Source organism: Drosophila hydei, unplaced genomic scaffold (assembly GCF_003285905.1).
Source record: "Drosophila hydei strain 15085-1641.00,03,60 unplaced genomic scaffold, DhydRS2 tig00000060-arrow-pilon, whole genome shotgun sequence".
Classification (NCBI taxonomy): domain Eukaryota; kingdom Metazoa; phylum Arthropoda; class Insecta; order Diptera; family Drosophilidae; genus Drosophila; species Drosophila hydei.
Genome location: NW_022045656.1, coordinates 7683649 through 7708993, shown reverse-complemented (window position 1 = coordinate 7708993; position 25345 = coordinate 7683649). Strand labels below are relative to the sequence as shown.

Sequence of the window (25345 nt, the reverse complement as noted above, 5' to 3'; positions counted from 1 at the left end):
AAAAAATTGTTGTTCAAGGCTGCGTCGCAGTTTGTAAATTTTTAAATACAGTTTCAACTTTAAATTGCACTTGTCTCCGATGTGTTGCCCTATTTAAATGGCATTTTAATGGCTGTAATGTGGGTTAATTTGCTAAATTCTATGCCATACAAATTCTTTGTTGCCGTGAAAAAGTGGATACTTCTTGTTAGAGATGGTACACGAAACTATCGTTTTATCGGTGTGGCAATAAGCGATTCTAACAAATTGTACTAATAATCGGACAACCTCAACAATCGCGCAAATACTCAACACTGAATAAGCATTACTGCACACATTGGACATCTAACAACACTGAAAATTTATTCTACCTTCATTGGAGTTGGTATTATGTACAAACCGATATGAAAATGACTATTTTCTAAAGACAAATGGCTTTGATGTATTGTAAGCCAGAGAATGGCGAATATGTTTGCCCACCAAACGATCGGCCAGTGGTATTAACGCCGGTTTCCTTACATAAATACCGGTTGCCTGTGGCGTCCAAACACGCAAGGTACACTCTGAGTTCTCAGGCATCAGCAGACCTAGCCAACCGGCGGAGCTAAGAGTTATATCACAATTAAGTTGTTTTCCATCGTTACTATCGTCCGACGCGCCATTCTTAATGACAATGTCCATTTCCATGCACTGCAATCCGGGCCAGCGTTGCAGACGTGTTTCATCCCCACCAGACATGGGCACACCTAACACAGAGGTACCCAAATATCGTTTATAAACTAACTCTGCCTTCGATGTATCAGCTATGAGAAACGGCAGTGTTTCGGCGGTAAAAACAAACAGTTTTAACCAGTCCCGATTGCATTCCAACAAATCTACGCGGGCCAAGCCGCCCAATAGCAGCGACATATTGGCTGCCAGGCGAACTGCTCTGGGCTTAAGCATCTTTGTCGGCTGTAGCTGTAGCAACTCCTGCGTCGTTAGCAGTGGCGTCAATTGATCAGGCTGCATAACACCAGGCGTATCGTAAACCCAACGGGCTTTCCGATACTCCGCCTTCCGCTCGTTTAGTGTTGTTATGGGTTGTGTGCCACTTGACATTGCAAAGGCATCCTCCACATCTACGCGATTCTCAAAGGTGCGTCCTACTGTTCCAATAAGTTGAGCCGATGTCTGAGAGCCTGATTCCTTAGCCTGCTCACGCCGAAGTTTTTCCTGTGCCGCTCGCGGTTCTCTTTCCATTAAAAGGCGCTTAAAACGAGTATAGACTCGCGAATCAGATGGCCGTAGTATGGGAAACCTGAGCATTTGCAGTGTTGTGCCTGGCCAAGCACAAGTCGTTGCCTTCCGCACAAGCTCCGTGGCCTCGGGTCGACAATAATCCGAATTTAACAATATATTGAACAGCGAGCTCTTGCCCACGTTGGTACAGCCCACCAAATAGACGTCGCCCTTATATTCCCAAATGTTGTGCAGCTGCGTTATGAGCTCCTCAATCCCAAAGCCAGTCTTGGCCGATATAAGACTTACATTTTTAATGTTTAGTGCATTGAAGCCACCGTGTTCTATGAACTGCTGCTTGAGGCAACTCTTCACATGCGTTAAATAGCTGTTGCAGTCACGCGGCAGCAGATCCACTTTGTTGCCCACCAGAAAAACTGGTCGCTTGCTACCAAGCACCTGTTGCATCCCCGGCCAAATGGAGCTCGGAAAATCCAACAGATCAACAATAATTATAGCCAAAGCATATTTGTCTTGTATTCGCGAAATGGTTTCCACATAAGCCGACGGCGGAACCTCCACATCCAGTGCAATATTATAGTTCTTAAGAAAATGGCAACGCTGGCAGGTAATTGTTTGTAGTTCAGTATTTGTGCGACCCTTTATATTTTAATAATATTAGTATGAAATAAGTAAGTAATTATATGGATACTCACTATAAAAATTTCGCTGGGTATGTAGCCAGGCGTGGAGCTACTGGCACAGTGTAAATGTGCTCCACATCCATTGCACGGCACCGTTGATGGTGGCTCTGTTGCATCGGCAGTTCCATATTGTGAATCAATATTACCCCCCTCACCGCTCGCACCTTTATAGAACTCATAATCGTCCATCCAGTTAGGCGGATATGATGAAGGTTTTGGTGCTGCCAGTTCGCTATCTAAGGGTTTTAAAGCATCCAATGGTGGAAAAGCCGTTGAATTTCTTTGGTCAAATTTCATTCGTTGCCCGAAAAAGTGCTCGAGGTAAGAGCTGTAGTGCACGTGCTCATAGTTGGCATAGCGTTGACGTGCCGCATGCCAAACTCTTTGGCGAAAGCTGTGTTTTTCATTTGGTGTTGTGTTTTGTAATCTTTTCCAAACACACAAAACATTTTCATTTAATTTCTTTAAAAATCGTGTTCTTAACATTTTAAGGCACAGACATGCCAACTAACTCTCGTCGCTATAAAACTGTTGAGTGATAGTGCTGTTAAACAGTGTGCTGTGTTACTAGTGTTAATAAACGCGTTGGAAAAAGCAAAAAAACACTCGTCGGAAAAGAGAAAAAAGAAAGCAGCAAAGCAAGCATTAGCGAAAGCAGAGCGTGTACAGAAGGTGAGTGAGTGCGTGCTAAAAAAGCGTGTATGTATTAAATTGAAAGAAAAAAGGAAAGAAAAACGTGGACAGAGCGCATACAAAATGCATTTGCAATGATCATTATTCAATTGCACACAATACGCATTGGTAAAAGTACAGAGTGCAACCCAAATAATGATTAGGAAAGTGTAGAAAAAGACAAGTGTATATGTGTGTCGTGTATGCAACTGTGTGCCTGCTGTATCGCGTTCGTGTGTGCGTGTATGTGTCAGTGTCTGTGAATTAAAGTAAAACGAAGCGCGACCTAATTTTAAACTAAATATTACAATAATATTTGCATATACAAGTACAAATATGACATTACAGAAACATCAGAACGTGCAAAAGGCAAATTACCAATGCAATAAAAACCCGAACATTTGTTGTTGTGGCATGCCACGAAGAGTTGATTTGCCGCTGTTGCCCTCGCCGCTGCCGCCGCCATTGTCTAGGAGGCAACAGCGACTCTCGCACATTTCTTCTTCAGTGAATTTTGAGTAGTTCGTTCGTTCCTTTGCCTCATCAAATATTGTTGTTGTGAGCGCCATGTTGAGTAATACACGACACAACAACAACATTTGCGAGAGCGGCTCATCAATTTTGTGAGTGTTGCAACTTTCGTTCGAACTCGTTTCAAATTATTGTGGCTGCCGTCACTCTTTCACTCTTCTCTGTTGTCTTTTCTCAGTTTCAAAACTGGTATTTTATTAATGAAGAAATAAACATATGCATGCGATTGTGGGTGTTTTCTGCCTATTGGTGTGTAAACAGAAAAAGGGGAAAAATCAATACTCGACCAATAGTGTAATACAAATTAGACAATTCCAACATCACTCTACAACTTATCTTATTGCCGCGCTGCTTAACTGCTTCTAAACTAGTGCAAGTGAGAGAGATAGTTGCATTTTTATAAATGCACGCATACAAATGCAATTGAAATTTCCAACAAATGTCTACCCTCGTCGTCTTCGCTGTTGTAGTTGTTATGGTTGCTGTTGTAATGTAATTGCGAAATCATAACGGCAGTTGAAAGTTGAGAGCGCTTAACCAAGTGTGTGTGTTGAGTTTGTGTATATATTGACAAGTATGTGTGAGCCTTTGCTGTAAAGCTTATGCTTAGACGAAGTTTGTACGCGCTACTCTGTTGCGATCTCAAGCCGCCCACACAGAGCCGGCGCAAGTGTAGCGCATATGGAAGTGTCGACAAGCTGGTCCCAGCAAATGTCGCAACAGCAACACATGTTGGGTGCACAGTGGAGCGCTGACCGTCGTAACGTTTCTTAAAATTATTAAACGATTTATTTTTATCAAAACTAAATTTCAAAAATTTTGAAAAATGTACATTTTTCACCAAACAGCGTACTCCGAAAACAATAAACGAACTGCTGACTATTACATATCTATAAAGTTCTCATATGCATAAATATACAGTGGTTCACAGCTTATTTCAACCAGCACCTTAAAAAAAGTTTGTTGGGCTATAAAATCTAAACTATTGAGGGTATCCCGAAAATTTAAATGTAGGTTGTTAGTGTGATGCTTAAACTAATAAAAAATCAATTCATTTATTTTTTAAATATTTTTTCAATATTTAATAATGTTTAAAAACTAAAAAATGAGACCAAAACAGTTCCACAGCTTATTTCAACCACAAACTTTGCAGCTGATGAAAGATCCGTTATTTTGCAATGCAACGGTAGATTCTTGTTCTATGCTTTATTCACTGTTTTCGCATTGTGATAAAATAAATTTTTGCAGAATTTTGAAAGCTCAACTTTCAGAAAAGTGAATTTAGCAACATGGGACCACGCACACCTATTGAGCAGCGGGAACTCGTTCTCAAACACTATAAAAATGGTCATTCCCGTAGAAAAATTGCTGAGATGGTTGGATTTAGTGATTCTACAGTTCAAAGCATCATATACCGGTTTGTCCGTGAAAATAGAACCCACGATAAAGGCAGAAATGCTCCAAACAAAATTTTTAATCCCACGGACGAGCGCTATATTGTGAGAAAAATCCGGGATAACCCAAGGATATCGGCTCGACAAGTAGCCAATGATGTTAAGGAGGAGTTGGGCAAGTCATGCCACCCAGAAACTATTCGCCGTGTGCTTCGGGAACATGACTTTAATGGCAGAGTACCACGCAAGAAGCCTTTTATAAGCGACAAAAACAAGAAGTGTCGCTTAAAATTTGCCCAGGAGCACTTGCACAAGGACATTGGATTCTGGAATACTGTTTTATTTTGCGATGAGTCCAAATTTAATTTGTTTGGGTCGGATGGGCCCTCATATGTGTGGCGTAAGCCTAACACAGAGCTTGACGCAAAACATTTGAGGGCTACAGTAAAGCATGGCGGAGGCAGCCTTATGGTTTGGGCCTGTATGTCAGCAGCCGGCGTTGGGAACTTAGAGTTCATTGAGACTACGATGGATAAAGGCAAATATCTTGATATTTTGAAGTCCAATTTAATTCAAAGTGCTCAGAAACTGGGCATAAAGGAGGACTTCAGATTTTATCAAGATAATGACCCGAAACACACTGCGGGAATTGTCCAGACTTGGTTGATCTGGAAATGTCCGCACGTTATGAAACCACCAGCCCAGTCACCAGATTTAAATGTAATCGAGAATTTGTGGTCGATTTTGGAAAAAAACATTCGCAAACACAATATATCCAACAAATCGGACCTAAAAGCTGCATTGGTTGAAGAATGGGACAAAATTACTCCAGAAGTCACCAAAAAGTTGGTTGAATCTATCCCAAAAAGACTTAAAATAATAGTTAACCAAAAGGGTGGTCACACTAAGTATTAATTTCTTATTATTTTATGTTATTTTAGTGTTATATAATGTTATTTCATAAGTGGTTGAAATAAGCTGTGGAACTGTTTTGGTCTCATTTTTTAGTTTTTAAACATTATTAAATATTGAAAAAATATTTAAAAAATAAATGAATTGATTTTTTATTAGTTTAAGCATCACACTAACAACCTGCATTTAAATTTTCGGGATACCCCCAATAGTTTAGATTTTATAGCCCAACAAACTTTTTTTAAGGTGCTGGTTGAAATAAGCTGTGAACCACTGTATATGTATATATATATTCATTTTCATATGTGTATTCCAGAAGCACACTGTGCGGGAGCAACAAAATTTCAAATAAGCAACGCAAATGACTAAAATGCAGAAATTGCCTTGAAAAGTGAAAGGCATTCAATGTGAGCGTACGAGTGAGCGAGTCTTTGATATTTTGTTTAACCTTTGTCGCTCTTTTGTTGTTATTCTTTTTTTTTTTTACTTGTTACTGTGGGCCAACTTTGCACATTTGACATTTTCCAACACACACTCGGTACATTCCATGCCCGGTGCTGCACATTGCGTCTGCGCAAAATACTTTTTGCTATTGTATAGAATGTTTTTGGCTGTGAATCGTCGTCGTCAGTTGTCGTTGTGCAACGCTTAAGACTCCGCCAGCGATAGCGACAGAGTCAGCGCGGCTGCCTACTCTTTCGCAATTTGCAAGTTTGGCTCAGCGCTCTCACGACGGTCACACTCGATGCGAACTGTGTGAAATTTCGCCAAGTTTGTGCTTATTTTATATTGGCCAGCTATTTAGAGTCACGTTTTGTTTTGTTATGTATATATATTCCATTAACTATGTTTGTTTTTTATTTGCAGAATTCAAGGAAAATCTTTAAACCTATCAAAGTGAAGTAAAGAGATATTTTACTAAAGTTTTTTTGGCTGCGCGTCTAAATTTCAATTCTCCTGCCTGTCTCACAACTCTGAGCGCGCGTTTTCTTTTAACGCTCTCCAGGCCATAACAAAAACAAAAGCTTCTACATGATGTCGTCGGACCAACAGTTTTTTCTAAAATGGAACGATTTTCAAACGAATATGGTGACCTCGTTCCGTCACTTGCGCGATGAGAAGAGCTTCACAGATGTAAGTTTCGCCCTTCTGTAATTTTTTCAGCAATTGCACCTGTATCTCCCATTATGGCCTACAACCGAATTCCTGAATACCTCGTATTTTCCAATAACAATTATGTCTAGTCATTAGTACATCCATTCTATCTACCTGCTCATCTTTCAGACTTCTCATTAACCATTTACCTATTGTCTTTCATTATTTTGAACTCGTTTAATACATTTCTTCAACTTTTTTTATTCAGGTTACACTTGCCTGCGAAGGTCAAACTTGCAAAGCACACAAAATGGTGCTTTCAGCTTGCAGTCCCTACTTTAAGGCGCTATTAGAGGTAAGTCATATTTCTGTATATTCCACGCACAATTTCTAATCTGAAACTATCATATTTTTGTGAATTGTAGGAAAATCCCTCAAAGCATCCCATCATTATACTGAAAGATGTATCCTACATACACCTGCAGGCAATACTAGAGTTTATGTACGCCGGCGAAGTAAATGTATCGCAAGAACAACTGCCAGCATTTCTTAAAACGGCTGATCGACTTAAAGTGAAAGGTCTGGCAGAGACACCTAGTTCTATAAAGCGGGAGGGTTGATGGTATTTAAACAAATAAAAAATATAAACACAACTATAAGAAACTTATATACGCAAGCAAGAAAACAAAATTCCAACAAACGAAAGAAAAATAGTGGAACATAGCTAAAAACAACATTTGAGATATATACACAAACTTCATTTCAAAACTCAATGCACACCCACAAGCACACAAAGTTGACAGATACACGATAGTTCAAACTAAAAAGTAACGTTTACGATTTTATGACCCCAGACCGCCCTATCCCCTTCTAGATCAACAGATTTGCAATATTTACGAACACTGTCGACCCATTGAATTTGATTTGAATCGTATTTTTAATTTCATCATAAAATAGTTTGTAATATACTATTCTTAAAAATAAACAAAGAAAAAAAAACACAAAACACTGTATAAAAAGCAAAATATGGACAACCCTACATAACAAAGGAATGAAAAAGTACGCACTTTTGTAAAGTAAATAAAAGAGAATTCATAAAAAAATATATAGAAGCATAGTTATATACATAATGTAATGTGAAAAATGTGCAAGTAGAGAGTTAAAGATCATCCGCACGTCAGCGAATATTTACAACACATTCAGTTAGATCTTAAGCCACTAACTAAAATCCACAACATTTCACTCTTTTCACACACTCACGCACTGACGACAAACACACTCAAGAACAGAAACAAAAATTTAATTAAAAAAACCAATTCTTAATTGAAAACTTTAATTACTTTACTTTATTCTAACAATATTGTTCAATATTCATACCATAAACATATATGTAACAACACAACACAACAACAACAATAACGTTTACCGTTTGCGATATAAAGATAGAAACTTTCATGTAAAGCTATCAATTCTACTTAGTTTTTTAAATAATACACATAAACTTGATGAAAAATTTAAAAACAACAAACAAGAAAAACGATACTTGAATATTATTACATAAAGTAAAATATTTATATGTATGTATATGTATACATGTGAGCATAGATTTAAATAACTACGATAAATAAACAGAATAATTCCAAAAAAATAATATACCAATCCTCATATCATATCGGCGTACACAAGTTAATTATTTAAAATTAAGAACTTGGTTAAGACGCAGTCGCCCTCTAAATGAATGAATTATAAAGTTAGTCAAAACCCGTGAAATTAAATGTTGCAATTCTTTGAATTTTATTACTTTGATTTCGTACATAACATATCCATATTCTCGTGTTTTCCACATATATATTTCTCTTTCTTTTTCTCTTATTGACAATTTAACATTATCGATGGCACTTCTCGCATATTATACCAAGTTTTTTATATTTCTACTATAAGATTCGCAAGCAGAAATGATCAGTGAAGTGTAGCCAATTATTGCAGAGATTGTATTGCAATTTCGATTTAAAAAATTAATTTACATTATACTAAATGTGCTTATATCTAATTATTAAAACAATACGCATTACGCGTATTCGGCTCAAACGGATCAGTGCGCATTTTCTCCTGATTATCCTCAACGTAGCGCGTAACGTCCGTAATGAGATTGGGTCGCTCGTCGGCGCTCGGCGCACACGGTGACCAAATTTTGATATCATGATCAATGCCACTGGTGGCCAGCATGCAAATACTTGGATGTGGCTGCACACAGTTAACAATGGCACTATCGGCACGGTAGACGGCACGTATTTTGGCCGTCTCGCCCTCCCAGATGTAAAAGTTTCCGTCATCTGAACCAGCGGTAATGAACTCGCCATTAAGGCCCAAGTAGTTGGCCTCCTTGATGTCCGTTGTGATGTTGCAATGGCCCACATAGCGCTGCTTGTAGTCCTTGGCAGCACGGCGTTGGGCATAGTCATCGTCGGTCAGGCGCAAATAGCGTAGTCCGCTCTCAATAAGCATTGGTTCCTGATCGGACGGTTGACCGCTTCCCTGCGCTTGCTGCTGCTGCTGCTGTTGTTGTCGGTTTTCGTTTATGTCCTTATGCAGCATGAGCACGCCATGATTATTGGCGAAACTGGGAAAGCGTTGTATAAGCTCTTGTAAGCACTTATCCGCTTCATGTGGCCGGTGCAACTCAAGAAGAGCACGTGCCAATCGAAAATGCGCCTTCACATAGGTGGGATCCAGTCGTAACGCTTCGTGGCAATCTCGTAGCGCTGCATATATATCGCCAAACCAGCCACGGCGCATCAAGGCGGTAGCCCGATTTAAGTAAAGCACCTCTCCCTGCGGATACTCAGCCAGAGCGGCAGAATACGTATCAATCGCAGCCAGCAATTTGCCATTTTCCAAATGTTCATTGCCCAGTTTCTTGTGCCGCTCAATTCTCGTTGGCAAAGTGCGACGTTTCTGCTCCTTCTTGGTTTTTATTTCTAGTTTAGCACCGTTAGTATTCGTCGTGTCGGAAATTTCTTCCTGCTCCGCCTGCATAGTCGGTGGCGATGCTGTGTACTCAGGCAGTTCGTAGAAGGTTGGCGGCGTGGCATTGTGTAGATCATAGCGATAGATATGTTCACAGCCCATATTCACCAAGAGCTCCGTTGAGTTATAGTTGTTGAAAGTCAGGTAGGTGACGGTGCGCGATTCATGAACGATGTTGCGACTGATGTTCTTTACAATCTGTCCGGGGGCAAAGTAGGACACACAGCTGCTGGCTATAAAGTAGGTACAAAACTTAAGAATTTGCTTTTGATGGTTGGGAATGAGAAGAGCGCGGTACAAATCTGCAATTACCTTCGCCTGGCAGCATTCGGCGATCAAAGAGTCGCGCATATGGATCGTTGGCACCCACTGCCAGATACTCGGTACGCCTTGGATTAATTGCCAGACACTTTGCCTCCGTTGTGGACTCAACCTGAGTGCAAAGGCTTAGTAGACGGACGCCGCCTGTCGACGGCTGCTGATCATCAGGACCGCGACAGCGATGTGCCTCCCGCATGTCCAATTGTAAGATGCTGCCATCTTCGCCGGCGGACCAGAATATGTGCGGTGAGTCTGGCGCAGTGGCCAATCGCTTGGCACGCATCGTGTGACAATTGCACGTGAACAATGTCGCGTTGCCGTGATTTATGTCGTAGACATAGATATATTTGTCAGCGCCACAGGTGGCCACAATGCTGTTGTTGTGACGCGGTAGAAATTTTACGGAAAATATATTGCCCAGATGTTTAGTGTCAATTGTTTGGACGCGCCGCTTGCGAAACGGATCCCATATCATTACTTTATAATCATCCGAACCGGAGGCCAACAAAAGCCCATCGCTTGTCCACTCGAGACAGTTGACACAGCCATCGTGTCCGGTCAGCAGCGTCTCTTGCTCGAGGCGGTCAATGTATGCTGGCGACGCTTGCAGTCGCCGACGCAACTGTTCGTCCACATCGCAGCCAAATTGTTGACGCTGCCAGTGCAACGAGCTGGCATTCAAGGGCGTCCGATGTTCTGCGCTCTCGTGGCGTTGATAACGCGAACTTGAATACTTAGTACGCCACAGCAGTTCATCGCTCGACATTATCTATCTAGTGGTTAGAAATGTTTAGAGGATTATGAAACTTGCTCTATTTATTATTGCATGTTGCCTTGCCTTTGCCGTTTGCAGTTGTCCGTTTTGATTCGCATCGCCTGCTGTGTTTGACTTTTTTCTTTTATTTTTGTTTTGTTACCCGTGACCCATACACGTTGCAATCAGATGCAATTTCGAGTTTCGTGAAAATCGAGTGCTGTTGTACATATGTATGCATATATATTTTGACGCAAAAATAAATAAAATAAAATAAATAAAAATAAACATATTTTGCTACTGAAAATTTTAAATACAAAATGTTACCATTTAGTTATTATATTTATGTATGAAATTCGGATATAACGTGTAGGAGTCGCACTAGTGATGAGCGCAATAGTTGCATGACAGACTAAATTCGTTTTCTTACTAATATGTGGTACCGTTCTTAAAAGTGAATGCAAAAATTTGACAAATGTCAAATTGTGGCAATAACAGTATGTCAAATGACATTAAATAAACAGGAGAATAGTAAGCTTAAATTATTTTTTTACACATCGGCCTATTTTGCAGCGGTATGCTGCATAAAAAACCATTAAAATCGCTAGTTATGCTTTAATGAAAGCCTATATACAATTTTTAGTAAGTCTACTCATTAATGAAAAAGTTACGTTAATCGATAAGATATCGATATGTTGGCCACGGTGCTGCAAGTGCAGACCATCGCTAATAATAATCAATAAACAGCAATTTTGGGTAGCAAAATACCAATTTTTGTATGAAAAAACTGTATACAAAGAGTGTTTGAAAAAGAGACGGTGAGTAAAATATGTCCAACGAAAAAGTGGACGACTGTGACAAAAATCAGAAGGTAGAACACGCAAAACAGACAACAAACAGTGTCTCGCACGATGATGACTCGGAATCGGATGAATATCAATCGGCGGGAGAGGGTGACGACGATGACGATACAACAACACCAACAACAGCAACTACTGCCCCCATACCTTCCCCACTGTCCGATGATTGTGTTGAGTTTCCAATGCATCGCAGCGTTTTCGAGAACGACATACGGACGCTGCAGCGTCGCCTACTTCTGAGCACTGCCGCAACAGAAGTGGCTGAAAAGGATAGGCATGGCAATACGCCCCTGCATCTGGCTGTTATGCTGGGACGCACCTGCTGTGTCCGTTTACTGCTTGCCAACAATGCACCCGTCAAAGTGAAGAACAATGAGGGCTGGTCACCACTGGCCGAAGCCATTAGCTACGGCCATCGACAGACCATTACTCAACTGCTGCGCATGCTTAAATTGCAATCGCGTGAGCACATGGAGAGCCGTCGTGAACGTCTCGTTGAAGCACTGCGTCAAATGCAGGACTTCTATATGGAATTCAAGTGGGACTTTCAGTCCTGGCTGCCGCTCGTCTCCCGAATTCTGCCCTCGGACATTTGCCGGTTGTATAAATGTGGCGCCTCGTTGCGACTGGACACAACGTTAGTGGACTTCAATGACATGCGGTGGGATCGTGGAGATATCTCGTTTCTGTTTCGCGGCGAGGCAGCGCCAAATGAGTCTCTAGTTCTGCTGGATAATGAACAGCAATGCTATCAGCGACTGCGCTATGAGGAGTCTGATATGGAGGATGAGGTGGATGTGCTTATGTCCACCGACATATTGGCCACTCAAATGTCCACGAAAACAATACAATTTGCACGGGCTCAACGCGGTTGGCTGTTCAGGGCTAATCGCAAGGAGTTGATAGGTGGCCAATATCAATGCGAAATCTACACCATTCAGGGTCTAGTACTAAAGCAGCGGAAGCGGCGTGAGCATTTATCTCACGAGGATTTGCAAAAGAATCGCGCCATCGTCGAGACAATCACCAAAGGCGGCAACCAGACAGATACTAATGCGGCCACAACTCCCACAACAGGCAGCAATCTAACATTGCCAGAGCTGCCCCGACGCAGCTCGCTGCCACCACCGCCCACCACGACGGTTACCTGGTCACAATATATTGAAGCGCCCGTGGGTAAATGCCCGCAATTGGGACGAGCTCCGGTTAACAAGCAATCAAATAAAACGTTACGGGCAACAGTTGCGATGAGCACAGATTTTCCGCTTAGTGTGGATATGCTGTTGGACGTACTGGAGGTGGTGGCACCACTCAAGCATATCAATAAGCTGCGCGAGTTTGTCACGCTCAAGCTGCCCACGGGCTTTCCCGTTAAGATAGAAATACCCGTGCTCCATACGGTCACCGCCAAGGTGACATTTCAGAAGTTTGAGTTTCGCGACAATATACCCGCTAAGCTATTCGAAGTACCCGCACATTATTGGGAGGATGTGCGGCGCTTTCAGGACTTATGACCTAGCGATGAATCGTCGTCCTCCTCATCAGCTGCCAATACGCCAAGCGCTGTCAAGCAGATCGATTTGAATCGCAACAGCAGGAGCCGATGCGACGATTCGAGTCGTACGCCGATTTCCGATTTTGATTAAGGCTGCTGGCGACTTCCCCTTTCGATCAAACCTTGCGCCTCGCACCAATATCCATTCGCAACGTTTGCCGCGCTCATCCCTGCTCGCCCTAGTTGATGATGTATGTCACAAGAAAATTGCAATTTTTACCATAAATTATCAATCAGTTAAATTATCGCAGTATCGCCGATTTTGTAGAAGTTGTCTTTGTTTTTGTCAATTAAATTGTGACGCTCTGAAAATTGCAATTTCGGACTAGAAACTTTAATGGCATTGAATTTGCTATGGACTTGTGACACCTGTTGAACGAATAACCTTCACAATTTTTTTAAGTGGAATTTAATGTGTGTCATTATCGCATAGCAAATTATCAATCAGTCTACGAGCGGCACAAAATTATGCTTAGATATAGTATATTGTCTGTGTTGTCAGGGTCTATATGTATATAAAACATATAAAAGTACATTCATCGTGCGTATTATGCATTATTTATTAATGTACAAGTATTTATTGTTGCACTTTACTTAAACATTCTTCATAGATTCCTTTTATCAGCCACTTAGTTTTAGACCTCTGGTCTCTGGTCCTAGTTCTAGTGCGAATCGCTTTGCTTGTTCTTGTTATCATTAATAATGAGTCAGGGTAAAAGTGAAGATTACGCTAGCAAGTGGTTCGCCTTCTAAAGAGTGGAAACATTGATAAAAGAACAACATTGAAAAAAGAAAACACTTAAATCTTATCTTTATCAGTTTTTCATGCAGTCACACACACAGAAATTAAATCAAATGTAGCCAATTAAAAATGTTTTTTTTTTTTTTAATTTTATTTTGTCTTGTTTGTGTTTAGTTTTTGTTTCAATTCTATGTTTAGTGCAATTATTTATTGACTTTTAAGCTTATATATATAAGTTAAACAAATTACCAAAAAAAGAAAAAACTTACAACAAATTCAGTTATTAAAGAAAAGCCACAATTTGTCATTTCCATAAGAGTCCACTTGACTCTACGAGATCTGTACTATAGAGAGAAGATATAGCGAACATACTATCGATCTATTAATAATAACACATAAATTTGCCTATTACTTAAGTTGTTTATATATTAAGATCAACAAAACGTCCGCAACTAGTTTCCTATACAATTTTCGTAATCAGCAAAAAGTATTTACGACGAGTGCGCAAAACAGAAAGCAGCTTCACAAATAAATAACCTTGCTCCACACACGTAGCCCCAAGTTTTTAAATATGTAATTAAGTTTTGTTTGCGCGTATGCTCAATGCATATTTATTTGTTTAATAATTATTGTAGACACTAGTTCTATGTTGCATTTGTACGCATTGACAGTCTGTATTTACACATATTTAATTAATCGACATCATTAATATATGTAAACACATAAAAAAAAAACAGAATATGAAAATAATAATAATACACATAAATGCGAAATCAATGGCTATTCAAATTTGTAACTTTTACTAGATGAAAAAATATACATTTATATTTATACACATAAATAAAATAAACCTGTAACACATGAGCATATATATACATATATAAGAGCTCTGCAATATATACACAAAACACACACACACCTATAAGCTGTAAATTGGGAAAAGTAATAAAACAGTTTTATCTAAAAAGAAACCTCTTGAATTATTTAAATTACGCGCATGTCATGTGCTGTTCAACACTAATTTTAAATTTCTGGCCAGCTGATTCAGCGATACTTAAAACAAAAAGTATCGGTATCGATTTTTTGTTCATGAACCTCGATACTATGAATATTTGTCATCAGCTAACCATCGAAGATTCTGCTCGGCATACATATATTTACTTGTATAATTATTAATATTAATAACTCCATATATAAATACAAAGCGTTAAAGTAGGCAACCATGATTGCTTCACGATTAGCGTTTCCGCTCAATGTAGCACTCCAACAATTTGTCCAACAAACTGCCCGCAACAACAACATGGTACGTCGTCAGATGTCGGGTATACACTTCCGGAGTGGTGCCTTCAAGCCAAAACCAGCAGAGATGCCATTCGGGTTATTCGCTATATTATGTGCAGTGATTCCTGGACTCTTTGTAGGTGCCACAATCAGCAAGAACGTGGCAAACTTTTTAGAAGAAAACGACTTGTTTGTGCCATCCGACGACGATGATGATGAAGACTAAGTGTACGCAACGGATGCGATAAATGGAGCAAGCTCTAGTCACGATTGGATTAGACAACATCTCAGTCAGCTTCATTCAGTTAACCCAACAAAGCCAAAACTTTACTTCAACACTATAGATTTTGCATTGTTAAACCAATTATAGCTCTAAGAATCAAGATTCACTTTTTGTACCTAAGTTGCTTCGAATCCTTTCTAAAAGAAATCTACAAATATTTATTCAAATATGCTTTTAAAACTTTTTACCAGCTAAGCTCTGCTAATAAAGACGATTGTTATAGCATTAAATAAAATTGATGACAGATTCATCGTTTGGGCATGTGTTATTTGTTGTTACATAAAAATGCGCGAATATGATATAAAAATAACTGTATATGCATATACAGTGGTTCACAGCTTATTTCAACCAGCACCTTAAAAAAAGTTTGTTGGGCTATAAAATCTAAACTATTGGGGGTATCCCGAAAATTTAAATGCAGGTTGTTAGTGTGATGTTTAAACTAATATAAAATCAATTCATTTAATTTTTAAATATTTTTTCAATATTTAAAAATGTTTAAAAACTAAAAAATGAGACCAAAACAGTTCCACAGCTTATTTCAACCACTTATGAAATAACATTATATAACACTAAAATAACATAAAATAATAAGAAATTAATACTTAGTGTGACCACCCTTTTGGTTAACTATTATTTTAAGTCTTTTTGGGATAGATTCAACCAACTTTTTGGTGACTTCTGGAGTAATTTTGTCCCATTCTTCAACCAATGCAGCTTTTAGGTCCGATTTGTTGGATATATTGTGTTTGCGAATGTTTTTTTCCAAAATCGACCACAAATTCTCGATTACATTTAAATCTGGTGACTGGGCTGGTGGTTTCATAACGTGCGGACATTTCCAGATCAACCAAGTCTGGACAATTCCCGCAGTGTGTTTCGGGTCATTATCTTGATAAAATCTGAAGTCCTCCTTTATGCCCAGTTTCTGAGCACTTTGAATTAAATTGGACTTCAAAATATCAAGATATTTGCCTTTATCCATCGTAGTCTCAATGAACTCTAAGTTCCCAACGCCGGCTGCTGACATACAGGCCCAAACCATAAGGCTGCCTCCGCCATGCTTTACTGTAGCCCTCAAATGTTTTGCGTCAAGCTCTGTGTTAGGCTTACGCCACACATATGAGGGCCCATCCGACCCAAACAAATTAAATTTGGACTCATCGCAAAATAAAACAGTATTCCAGAATCCAATGTCCTTGTGCAAGTGCTCCTGGGCAAATTTTAAGCGACACTTCTTGTTTTTGTCGCTTATAAAAGGCTTCTTGCGTGGTACTCTGCCATTAAAGTCATGTTCCCGAAGCACACGGCGAATAGTTTCTGGGTGGCATGACTTGCCCAACTCCTCCTTAACATCATTGGCTACTTGTCGAGCCGATATCCTTGGGTTATCCCGGATTTTTCTCACAATATAGCGCTCGTCCGTGGGATTAAAAATTTTGTTTGGAGCATTTCTGCCTTTATCGTGGGTTCTATTTTCACGGACAAACCGGTATATGATGCTTTGAACTGTAGAATCACTAAATCCAACCATCTCAGCAATTTTTCTACGGGAATGACCATTTTTATAGTGTTTGAGAACGAGTTCCCGCTGCTCAATAGGTGTGCGTGGTCCCATGTTGCTAAATTCACTTTTCTGAAAGTTGAGCTTTCAAAATTCTGCAAAAATTTATTTTATCACAATGCGAAAACAGTGAATAAAGCATAGAACAAGAATCTACCGTTGCATTGCAAAATAACGGATCTTTCATCAGCTGCAAAGTTTGTGGTTGAAATAAGCTGTGGAACTGTTTTGGTCTCATTTTTTAGTTTTTAAACATTATTAAATATTGAAAAAATATTTAAAAAATAAATGAATTGATTTTTTATTAGTTTAAGCATCACACTAACAACCTACATTTAAATTTTCGGGATACCCTCAATAGTTTAGATTTTATAGCCCAACAAACTTTTTTTAAGGTGCTGGTTGAAATAAGCTGTGAACCACTGTATATTTGTACGCACAAATATTGTTTCGAATTCTGCGATTCGGCGGCAAGGCTGAAATGTCAATTTTTTAATCTTTTCGAAATTCAATTACCCACGCAGGATTAACCCCTCCGCATTGCGAGTTCGTTTCTAGATGAAATAATTGAAACGCAATTGTTTTTTGTTTTGCCGAAGTGGAATTTTATTTAATTAAATTTTCAGGGTGTACAAAGTTGTGGCTCTGTTAATTGTTTTTCTTTTCTGACTGCCTGTTGTGCAGACGGCGCCGCTACAAATTTGAATATTTTTTAAAGTTGACAATGTTTGCCGCGTAATTACACAACTTCCAAAGTGCAATCGAATCAGTTAACAAATATTTTAGAATTATACAAATTAGTTGTTTATGTCGCTTAATAAATACCTGTAATATATATTATGTATTCAAGTGTATGGGTGTTTGTGTTATTATATTTGATAAAAAGTAAAAGGCTATCGCACAATCTGGTGTATCTCTTCAGCAAAAAACTAAAAAAAAAAAAAACAATCTTGAATATTCCAAATCGGGTTTTGATTTTTTATATATTTTTTTATATTTGTAATATGTTTGCAGCAGTTTGCGTATAAATGTTTTTTGTGTTTTGCAATTTTTTCAAATGTTTTTTTTTTATTTTTTCATTTTATTTAATAAAAAAATATGAATTTCACTTCATGCTACATGGGCATGGCCTATTCTTTTTATTTTGCTTTAATATACTTGTATGTATGGTGTAAAAACATCTAACAAAAGGCTGAACGCAAATAATAAAAAATAACTTGGCGTCCCGCATGTTTTTATATTGTTTGCTTTTTGTTTTAATATATGTATATATAATACATACATATACATATTTGCATATATATGTATATATATGTATTGTAATTTTTTTTATTTTTAATTCCTTTTTTATTAAACATAAAAATCTTGCTTGATCGCATTTTATTTTTCACACTTGTTTCGCGCTTTAGCGCCCTCATGTTTTCGTGAACTTTTCATATATGATATATATATATGCATATATGTACATATTTTTTTTTATTTTTTACATAGATTTTGCAATTTTTTTGTATAATTTTTTGTTTTATATTTGTTTGTTTTTTAAAAATTGTATCTTTCTCTCAACGTATTGATTACTGTTGGTTTTCAAAGTAGCAAAAACTTGACTCTCATATTCTTGCGGTTTGTTGGTTTTTTCTTCTCCTGCTCTATATCTCTCGTTTACTTTTACATTTTTCGTTTTTATTTATTTTAACATTTTTGCAATTTTTTTGTATTATTTTTTTAATCTTTTTTAAAAGTAGCTTTTTCCGTTCAAATGACGGAAAAATTTTAGATTTGACTTTCATATTGGTTGGATGTTGAAAGATGTGAAATATAAGTGTGAAAATTATTTTTAAAAGTTATTGATGTTACAAGAAACTTGCCGATAAGGCTAAACAATTTCAATTATTCGCCCGATTTTTCGCTATTTGCATTTATATTCATTTATTTTGCATTTTTTACGCATACAAAATAAACATTTCAGTTCAAGCTAAAAAAAAATTATATATATGTATATAAATATATATATATATATATATACATATGTATACATATATAAACTTACATATGTACACACATGTATATAAACATATTTATATATATATATAGAAAAATGTTTGAATTTACACATTTTTCCTTGTGTGTTTGTTTTTGTTTTATCTTTTTTCATTTTAGTTTGAAAAATCCAAAAGAATGAAAAATATATATATATATATAAAAAAAACATCTGCGCCTGTTGCATGTTGTTTTTTTGTAAGCAGGTATCTAATTTCCTCTGCGTTGTGGTCTTGCGTAAATGCGTTCGAAATTAAATGATTGAAATTGATTATATGTCGTTGCCCTATCGGGATAGAATAGTTACTCGGCTATTTAGAAGGTTTTCTCTCATATTCTCTAGCCATTAAGTTTGTTGTTCATCCAGTTTTTGTTGTGTTATTCGCTGCGTTTTTTCTTTGCTTGAGCATCAATAAGCGAATTCTTGTTCATTTTTTTGAGTTTTTTTCTGATAAATTTTTGAATTGAAAGTGAATGTGGGAAAAAAACTGTAAAGAATACGAACACTGATAAATAGAGAGATGATAATCATTTATAAACAATTGTGGTTTACCTACATTTTTGGGTGTCGAGTGATTTGTAAAAATTTTAATCCGCTTTGTTTTTCGAGCTTAGTTTGCTGGCTCGGTGACACGATGCACCTGTAGCACAGCGACCGCCTCCTCCACCTTGGCCTTGAGTGCCTCCTGATCCTCCAACATGTGCAAAAGCTCAGAGTTCTCAATTTCCAGCAACATACCAGTAATCTTTCCAGCCAATGTGGCATGCATACGCTCGATCATTGGATACAGACGTTCGCCAAGAATCTGTTTCTGTTCCTGTGGCTTGGCATTAGCCAACAATGAGGCAATGAGTTTCTCTTGGTCTACAATAATAAAGATTAGTATGATTACAAAATGTTGCTAAGCCGTCTTTAGTATGTGAGTAATTACTTTTGCCCTGCAACTGCGATGGCAAAGGCTGCGCCTGTTGCATCTGTTGTACTGGAGGGTTGCGCATGTTAGAAGTGTACTTGTAGCTTGCAGCACGTTGCTGAGCACCACCAGCAATCTGAGCACCTGCGATTTGCATGTTGGGAGCGGCCACCGATTGCTGGCCTGTAATAGCGCGTGCACCTGAGCTACGCATGTTATTGGCCGCAGCGGCTGCAGCAGCAGCGGCGTGTGTGCCCTGCACTTGGGGCTGTGCGCCACGCGCACCGGCTCCAGATTGACGGAACTGAGTGGGCACTGCACCGGCTGCACCCTGGAAGCCACCGACAGCGGCGGAGGCAGCACCTGAGCCGGCGCCGGCCTGTACACTTTGTACCGCTGTAGCGGGACGCATTTGTTGTGGTGCCCAGCGCGGCGTGCTGCGCATTTGAGTGGTTATCTGAGGGCCGAAGAAACGCTGGCTGGGCGCCATTGTGGGCATAAAGAAACCGCCAGCAGTATTTGGCTGGAACAACTGTCCCAATTGTTGCATACGCATGCCTGTCATGTGACGCATGTACTGCGAGGCAAGGTGCGCTTTGCGCTCTTCCTTACGCTGGGCCAGTGCAACATACAGGGGCTTGCTGCCTATCACACGGCCGTTTAGTTCAGTCACGGCGCAAGTGGCCTCATTGGGTGAGATGAAGCAAACAAATCCAAAGCCCTTGGAGCGTCCCTCTTCGTCGGTCATGACCTTTGCCGACGTGATTGTTCCATACAGTGAGAACTCCTTACGCAGGCGCTCATCGTCGATGGAATCGTCCAGATTCTTTACGTACAAATTGACGCCAAACACGGACTCGTGACGCTTCTTCTTCAGCTCTTCGAATTTGCGCTTTAGCTCCTGTTGACGCTCAGCCTTCTTCTGGGCACGGGCAACATACAGAGCTTTGTCCTCACCCATATCCTTGCCATTGAGCGCCTGCACAGCGGCCTCAGCAGCTTCCGTTGTTTCGTAGGCCACGAACCCGAAGCCCTTGCTCTTGCCATCCTCTTTAGACATGACCTAAAACCAAACAAAAATTAGAATAGAGTAATGTTATACCATTTGATGTGACGTATTGTGTAATATAACATACTTTGTAGCTGGTAATCTTGCCAAAAGGCTCAAAGAATTCCTTCAGCTTCTCATCATCAAACTCTTCGGTAAAGTTCTTTACGTAGACATTTGTGAAAAGCTTGGCCTTCTCGCCCAGCTCCTTCTCGCGTTCCTTGCGTGGAATGAATTTGCCGACGTAGACCTTTTTGCCGTTGAGCAACATACCGTTGACTTTATCGATAGACGTATTGGCAGCCTCCTCTGTTTCAAAATGTACAAAGCCATAGCCTTTGGAGTTGCCCTTTTCATCGGTGGCAACTTTGCAGCTCAAAATGTTTCCAAAGGCGGAGAAAGTGTCATAAATGGCCTTGTTATCTATGGCCTTATCGAGGTTCTTGATAAACACGTTGCCGACTCCGGAGCGGCGGAGTGATGGATCGCGTTGCGACCACATAATGCGTATTGGCTTGTTGCGAATCAAATCAAAATTCATTGTATCCAGAGCACGCTCAGCTAGAAAAGGGGAAAAGAATTCATATTTTGAAATTCTTATTTATAGGCAACGTTTAATTAAATCATACATGAGGGCGAAAGCATTTTTTTTGTAACTTTTCTACTTCTGCGCTGGCTATTTATTGCCAAAAGGCAGCATCAACGCACGGTAAGTCAAGCCTGCAGAAGCATTTCTCTGGCAGCTTTGAATCTTAGTCGTTTCAAAATTAAAATGCATTTTTGATCAACCAATGGGTAGAAACTGCTTGACAATTATTTTATTGCAATAAATTATGTACTATTTAAAATCTGTAACGCGTCTGCTTTTGTAAATGACAACTGTAGACATTAACATGGTAAGTTGCGTTATTTAGTCTGGCAACTTTGAATCTTAGTTGTCTCAAAATGGGATAGATTTGATCAACCAATGGGTAGAAGTTGCCATATTTTACTAATGCTTAATACGTATTTAATTGTAACGCTTCTTCTTCTGTAAATAAGAGTTGACTCATTTACATGGTAAGTCACGCAAATTAATCTAGCAACTTTGAATCTTAGTCGGCTCAAAATGGAATAATTTGACCAACCAATGGGTAGAAGTTGCTTAACTCAACCTAACCCTCTAAAGAGAGAAAACATTCCAAAAATTCATACGAATCATAACAGACGCAGTTCAGTAAACTTAGCGGAATGTGACGATACGATGACTACGCTTTCACACAGACAAAACCAGGGACGGTCTTAATTCAATAAAATTCCAAATGTAAACGACCTTTTAACAGAGAGCAACAATAGCAGTGCTGAGTGAAGCACGGTAGTTTCGTAGTTTTTGTAGTGGTGAAAGTTTATTTGTAAAAACAAAAATGAGAAACATAGTTCAATGTCGTCTTGTATCTGTCTGGACTTAGGCATGCCAAGAATTTACACGTGGTAATGAATGAATGCACAGGCATTACGGTGATGGCCTTGCATTTTACATAAAAAGTGAAAGCAAAACAAAGACGTTTCACTTATTTTGATGTGCGAGTGGAAAAGTAAAATGCTGCCAACGCGACACTCAAAGTTTAATGTAAAAACGTGCAAATATTTGCTCATCAAATATAACCTATAAATAGATATAAAAAAAACTACTCGAGCAAGTTTCTCAAAAAGATAATGGCGCAGGCATAAACAATAAACACATGTTTATGGAGATATGCATACATAAGCAAGCTGGCACACACACAGACATGTAGATACAATCTGTGCGATTGCCACTTGGAAACAATAATTGCAGGCAGACCAAAACTGACGCCATAGCGAGACGCCTTCAGAACAGGGCGCGGTATGTGCGATAAGCCATTGGTGAAATCAAATATTATGCATCACAATTGCAATTTATAAAGAAACTTCTAGTTTTCTGATGACTAGTCACAGAACCAGCTGTTTTTCTTCTCCGTTTTCGTTTCTCTTTCACTTTCAGACAAAAACTGGAATTTCAATGCACACACGCGCATACACACAGAAGTATGACAGCACCATGCCTGTATGAGTACAAGAAAATTGCACACGTGTCTTCCATACTGCTGTCGCCGTGGGAATCCCCATTTGGCAATGTTTATATGCATAAATATGTGCGTATTTGTACATTTTACAATTACAAATTAATAAAATTATTACTCACCATCGGCTGGCTGCTGGAAATTGACGTAGGCATAGCCCAATGAGCGACGGGTAACAACGTCGCGGCAGACACGAATGGACAGAACTGGACCAGCAGTGGAGAATTTCTCAAATAGTCCCGCTTCGTTGATGTCCTGGTGTAAGTCACCCACGTATAAAGAAGCCATTTTTGATGATTAGGTCCTCCTGAGATAGATAAACATATATTTTGCTGTAGATCGATTACACAGCTTATACGTATGCAAAGCTTTGACAGAGCTTTAGCACTTTTCCCGTCTCTTTGACAGGCAAACAAAAAAATTGCAAAAACAAATTTAATAAAGAAAAAGCGGCGTGGTTCTCGCTTTTAGCTATTCATTTTTATGTGTGCGTGTCTCTGTGGCAATACTGACGCATGTGACAGTTGAACGGCGGTCGATTGGTCGACATGGCAACACTGCGCGGCATGGGCATGTGCTTTGTTGTTGCTGTTTCCTTCTTTCACACACCAATTCGAACAGACAAAAAGCATGTTGGAAAATTTCCACATGCACACACGCACACACACATTCAGACGCTAGACCCGCATTAGAATCATTAAATTCACTCTAAAATTAATATAAAGTCTTATATACTGGACTTAATATGCAAATCATACAATGGGCTGGGCCTTTGTCCGTTTTCTTTAGCAATTTACTGCGCTCTGTTTGGACGACAGCTTACGTCGCCATCTTGCGTGGCACACGAATCACATTTCACAAGAAAATTTTAATTTTGCTTTGTATTGGGATTTTTGAAGTTGCAATCGTACTTACGTTTTCAGCACTTGCTCGAATTTTTTGCTACTTTTTACAATTTTTTTTTGTTACTTTTTATATTTTTTATTTTTTTTGTTTTTTTTTAAGATTTTTTTCTTCACAAAAAATATGTGATAAGTCGTGTGCTAAGCGAAACCACGACCGCTCACTTAAACGGACTCTACTCGACTCGCCGACTGGGGCACTCGCCTACTTGAACGAGGGAAGAAAATGACTCGTTACATTTAATACTCGTTTATTTACAACTCGGTGTTTTAGTGACTGTCAATATTTTTTCAGCATTAACCAACACTGCTTCTACACCATGTCAATCTCATCTTATATGAAATTTATCCCGCCACTGCCTTTTAAAAAAATGACAACCGTTTTCCTGCCAGTCTAATAGAACAATTATGCCTCGATAGCTTAAAAATTGTGAGTACTCCAGAGAATTTCAAACTCAAAATATTAGCAAGGCTCATATTTCCCAGTAAACTTACCAACGTCGCATACGCGGCCTTGCAGTGCAAAGTGCTTGATGCGCGGTTTATAAGTACACTTGGAAAGCCTTAAAAGGTTTTTGGTTTTTTTTGGATGCACACGAAAAGAGAATTAAATTTTTTTGGTTTTTTGTATTTTATACGAAATAAACAACACTCAAACAAACCGAACAAAAGACTGCATCGAACCAATTGTTTAATATTTTTTTGAGTTTTTTTTTCGGCTAATAAACCTATTTTTTTAAATTTCTTAGTGTGTCTCCTAATGAGGTGGCAGGCAGACTGACAACGAGCTTAGCTAATATGTCAACATTTTTCAATGGCTGCATCGCCTACTTGGCTTGGAATAATCAAACTATTCGAAAACCATATAGACATACATATATACATATTCGTACACTCGGCATTCGTCGAACTTTCGTTTGTTGAGTCAGCTTCGTATATCTGATGTTTATTTACTTAATGGAAACTGATACAGTCTTTGCTTGTATTATTTCATTTCTTGAAAAATGTGTACTGAGCCATAAACAAAACATATTCGAATTATATTAATGTACTTATTGTATAAACATTTATTTAAAATTTTAATTTACACATAGAATAATGCTTAGATGTGTTCGTGGGTTTTTTTTTGTAATGCAATTGCTAATGCATGAGATTTTATTTTGCGTTCAACTCGATTTTGATTTCTTGTGTATTTTCATAATACTAAAAATTAAATTGTATTTATCCATTATTGAATTATGCCTAATCTATGGGTACATTTAATTATATTCCTAATTTGTATTTCATTTTTACCTCGATTAAATTATGTGTGTGTATACCTCGAATATTTTTGTATGCATAACATGATTTGTAAGATTTATTTTTTGTTTTTCATTAAGTTACGTTTTTAGTTCAAGTACAATACATATATATTTCAAAAATATATATGTTAATATGTATGTAGTAATAGCTATAAAATAATTGGAAC

The 25345-nt window shown here is 38.7% G+C and overlaps 6 protein-coding genes across 10 annotated transcripts; 3 read left to right on the top strand and 3 right to left on the bottom strand.

Annotated features, from left to right (window-relative positions):
• Window positions 1–375: 375 nt before the first annotated feature.
• On the bottom strand, window positions 376–2417 carry LOC111595447 (nitric oxide-associated protein 1). The gene is made up of 2 exons (XM_023309173.2): window positions 1917–2417; window positions 376–1860 (listed from the first exon to the last, which is right to left on the bottom strand). Exons 1-2 carry the CDS (start codon window positions 2388–2390, stop codon window positions 394–396), a joined length of 1941 nt encoding a protein of 646 aa, XP_023164941.1. The 5' UTR covers window positions 2391–2417; the 3' UTR covers window positions 376–393.
• Window positions 2418–2500: 83 nt separating this feature from the next.
• On the top strand, window positions 2501–7219 carry LOC111595450 (longitudinals lacking protein-like). Of its 2 annotated transcripts, none has more exons than XM_023309177.1 (4): window positions 2501–2576; window positions 6281–6547; window positions 6777–6863; window positions 6934–7219. In XM_023309177.1, the coding sequence occupies exons 2-4, from the start codon at window positions 6446–6448 to the stop codon at window positions 7126–7128; spliced, it is 384 nt and encodes a 127-aa protein (XP_023164945.1). In that variant the 5' UTR covers window positions 2501–2576; window positions 6281–6445; the 3' UTR covers window positions 7129–7219. The 2 variants fall into 2 exon arrangements, with proteins under 2 accessions (XP_023164945.1, XP_023164946.1); XM_023309178.1 differs by having other exon boundaries at window positions 2571–2603.
• A 1065-nt stretch (window positions 7220–8284) lies between these two features.
• LOC111595446 (WD and tetratricopeptide repeats protein 1) lies at window positions 8285–11024 on the bottom strand. Of its 3 annotated transcripts, XM_023309171.2 has the most exons (4): window positions 10938–11024; window positions 10695–10830; window positions 9848–10629; window positions 8285–9768 (listed from the first exon to the last, which is right to left on the bottom strand). In XM_023309171.2, exons 3-4 carry the CDS (start codon window positions 10620–10622, stop codon window positions 8555–8557), a joined length of 1989 nt encoding a protein of 662 aa, XP_023164939.2. In that variant the 5' UTR covers window positions 10623–10629; window positions 10695–10830; window positions 10938–11024; the 3' UTR covers window positions 8285–8554. The 3 variants fall into 3 exon arrangements, with proteins under 3 accessions (XP_023164939.2, XP_023164938.2, XP_023164940.2); XM_023309170.2 differs by lacking the exon at window positions 10938–11024 and having other exon boundaries at window positions 10695–10879; XM_023309172.2 differs by lacking the exon at window positions 10938–11024 and having other exon boundaries at window positions 9848–10625; window positions 10695–10879.
• Window positions 11025–11233: 209 nt separating this feature from the next.
• Window positions 11234–13343, top strand: LOC111595449 (ankyrin repeat domain-containing protein 13C). Its single transcript, XM_023309176.2, has one exon. It carries the CDS (start codon window positions 11440–11442, stop codon window positions 12982–12984), a length of 1545 nt encoding a protein of 514 aa, XP_023164944.2. The 5' UTR covers window positions 11234–11439; the 3' UTR covers window positions 12985–13343.
• Window positions 13344–14872: 1529 nt separating this feature from the next.
• On the top strand, window positions 14873–15532 carry LOC111595540 (essential MCU regulator, mitochondrial). Its single transcript, XM_023309325.2, has one exon. The coding sequence runs from the start codon at window positions 14990–14992 to the stop codon at window positions 15272–15274; it is 285 nt and encodes a 94-aa protein (XP_023165093.2). The 5' UTR covers window positions 14873–14989; the 3' UTR covers window positions 15275–15532.
• Window positions 15533–19120: 3588 nt separating this feature from the next.
• Window positions 19121–24589, bottom strand: LOC111595509 (polyadenylate-binding protein). 2 transcript variants are annotated; one of them, XM_023309284.2, is made up of 6 exons: window positions 24373–24589; window positions 23098–23282; window positions 20983–21455; window positions 19865–20909; window positions 19490–19797; window positions 19121–19420 (listed from the first exon to the last, which is right to left on the bottom strand). In XM_023309284.2, exons 2-5 carry the CDS (start codon window positions 23261–23263, stop codon window positions 19544–19546), a joined length of 1938 nt encoding a protein of 645 aa, XP_023165052.1. In that variant the 5' UTR covers window positions 23264–23282; window positions 24373–24589; the 3' UTR covers window positions 19121–19420; window positions 19490–19543. The 2 variants fall into 2 exon arrangements, with proteins under 2 accessions (XP_023165052.1, XP_023165051.1); XM_023309283.2 differs by lacking the exon at window positions 24373–24589 and adding an exon at window positions 23891–24067.
• Between the last annotated feature and the right edge of the window lie 756 nt (window positions 24590–25345).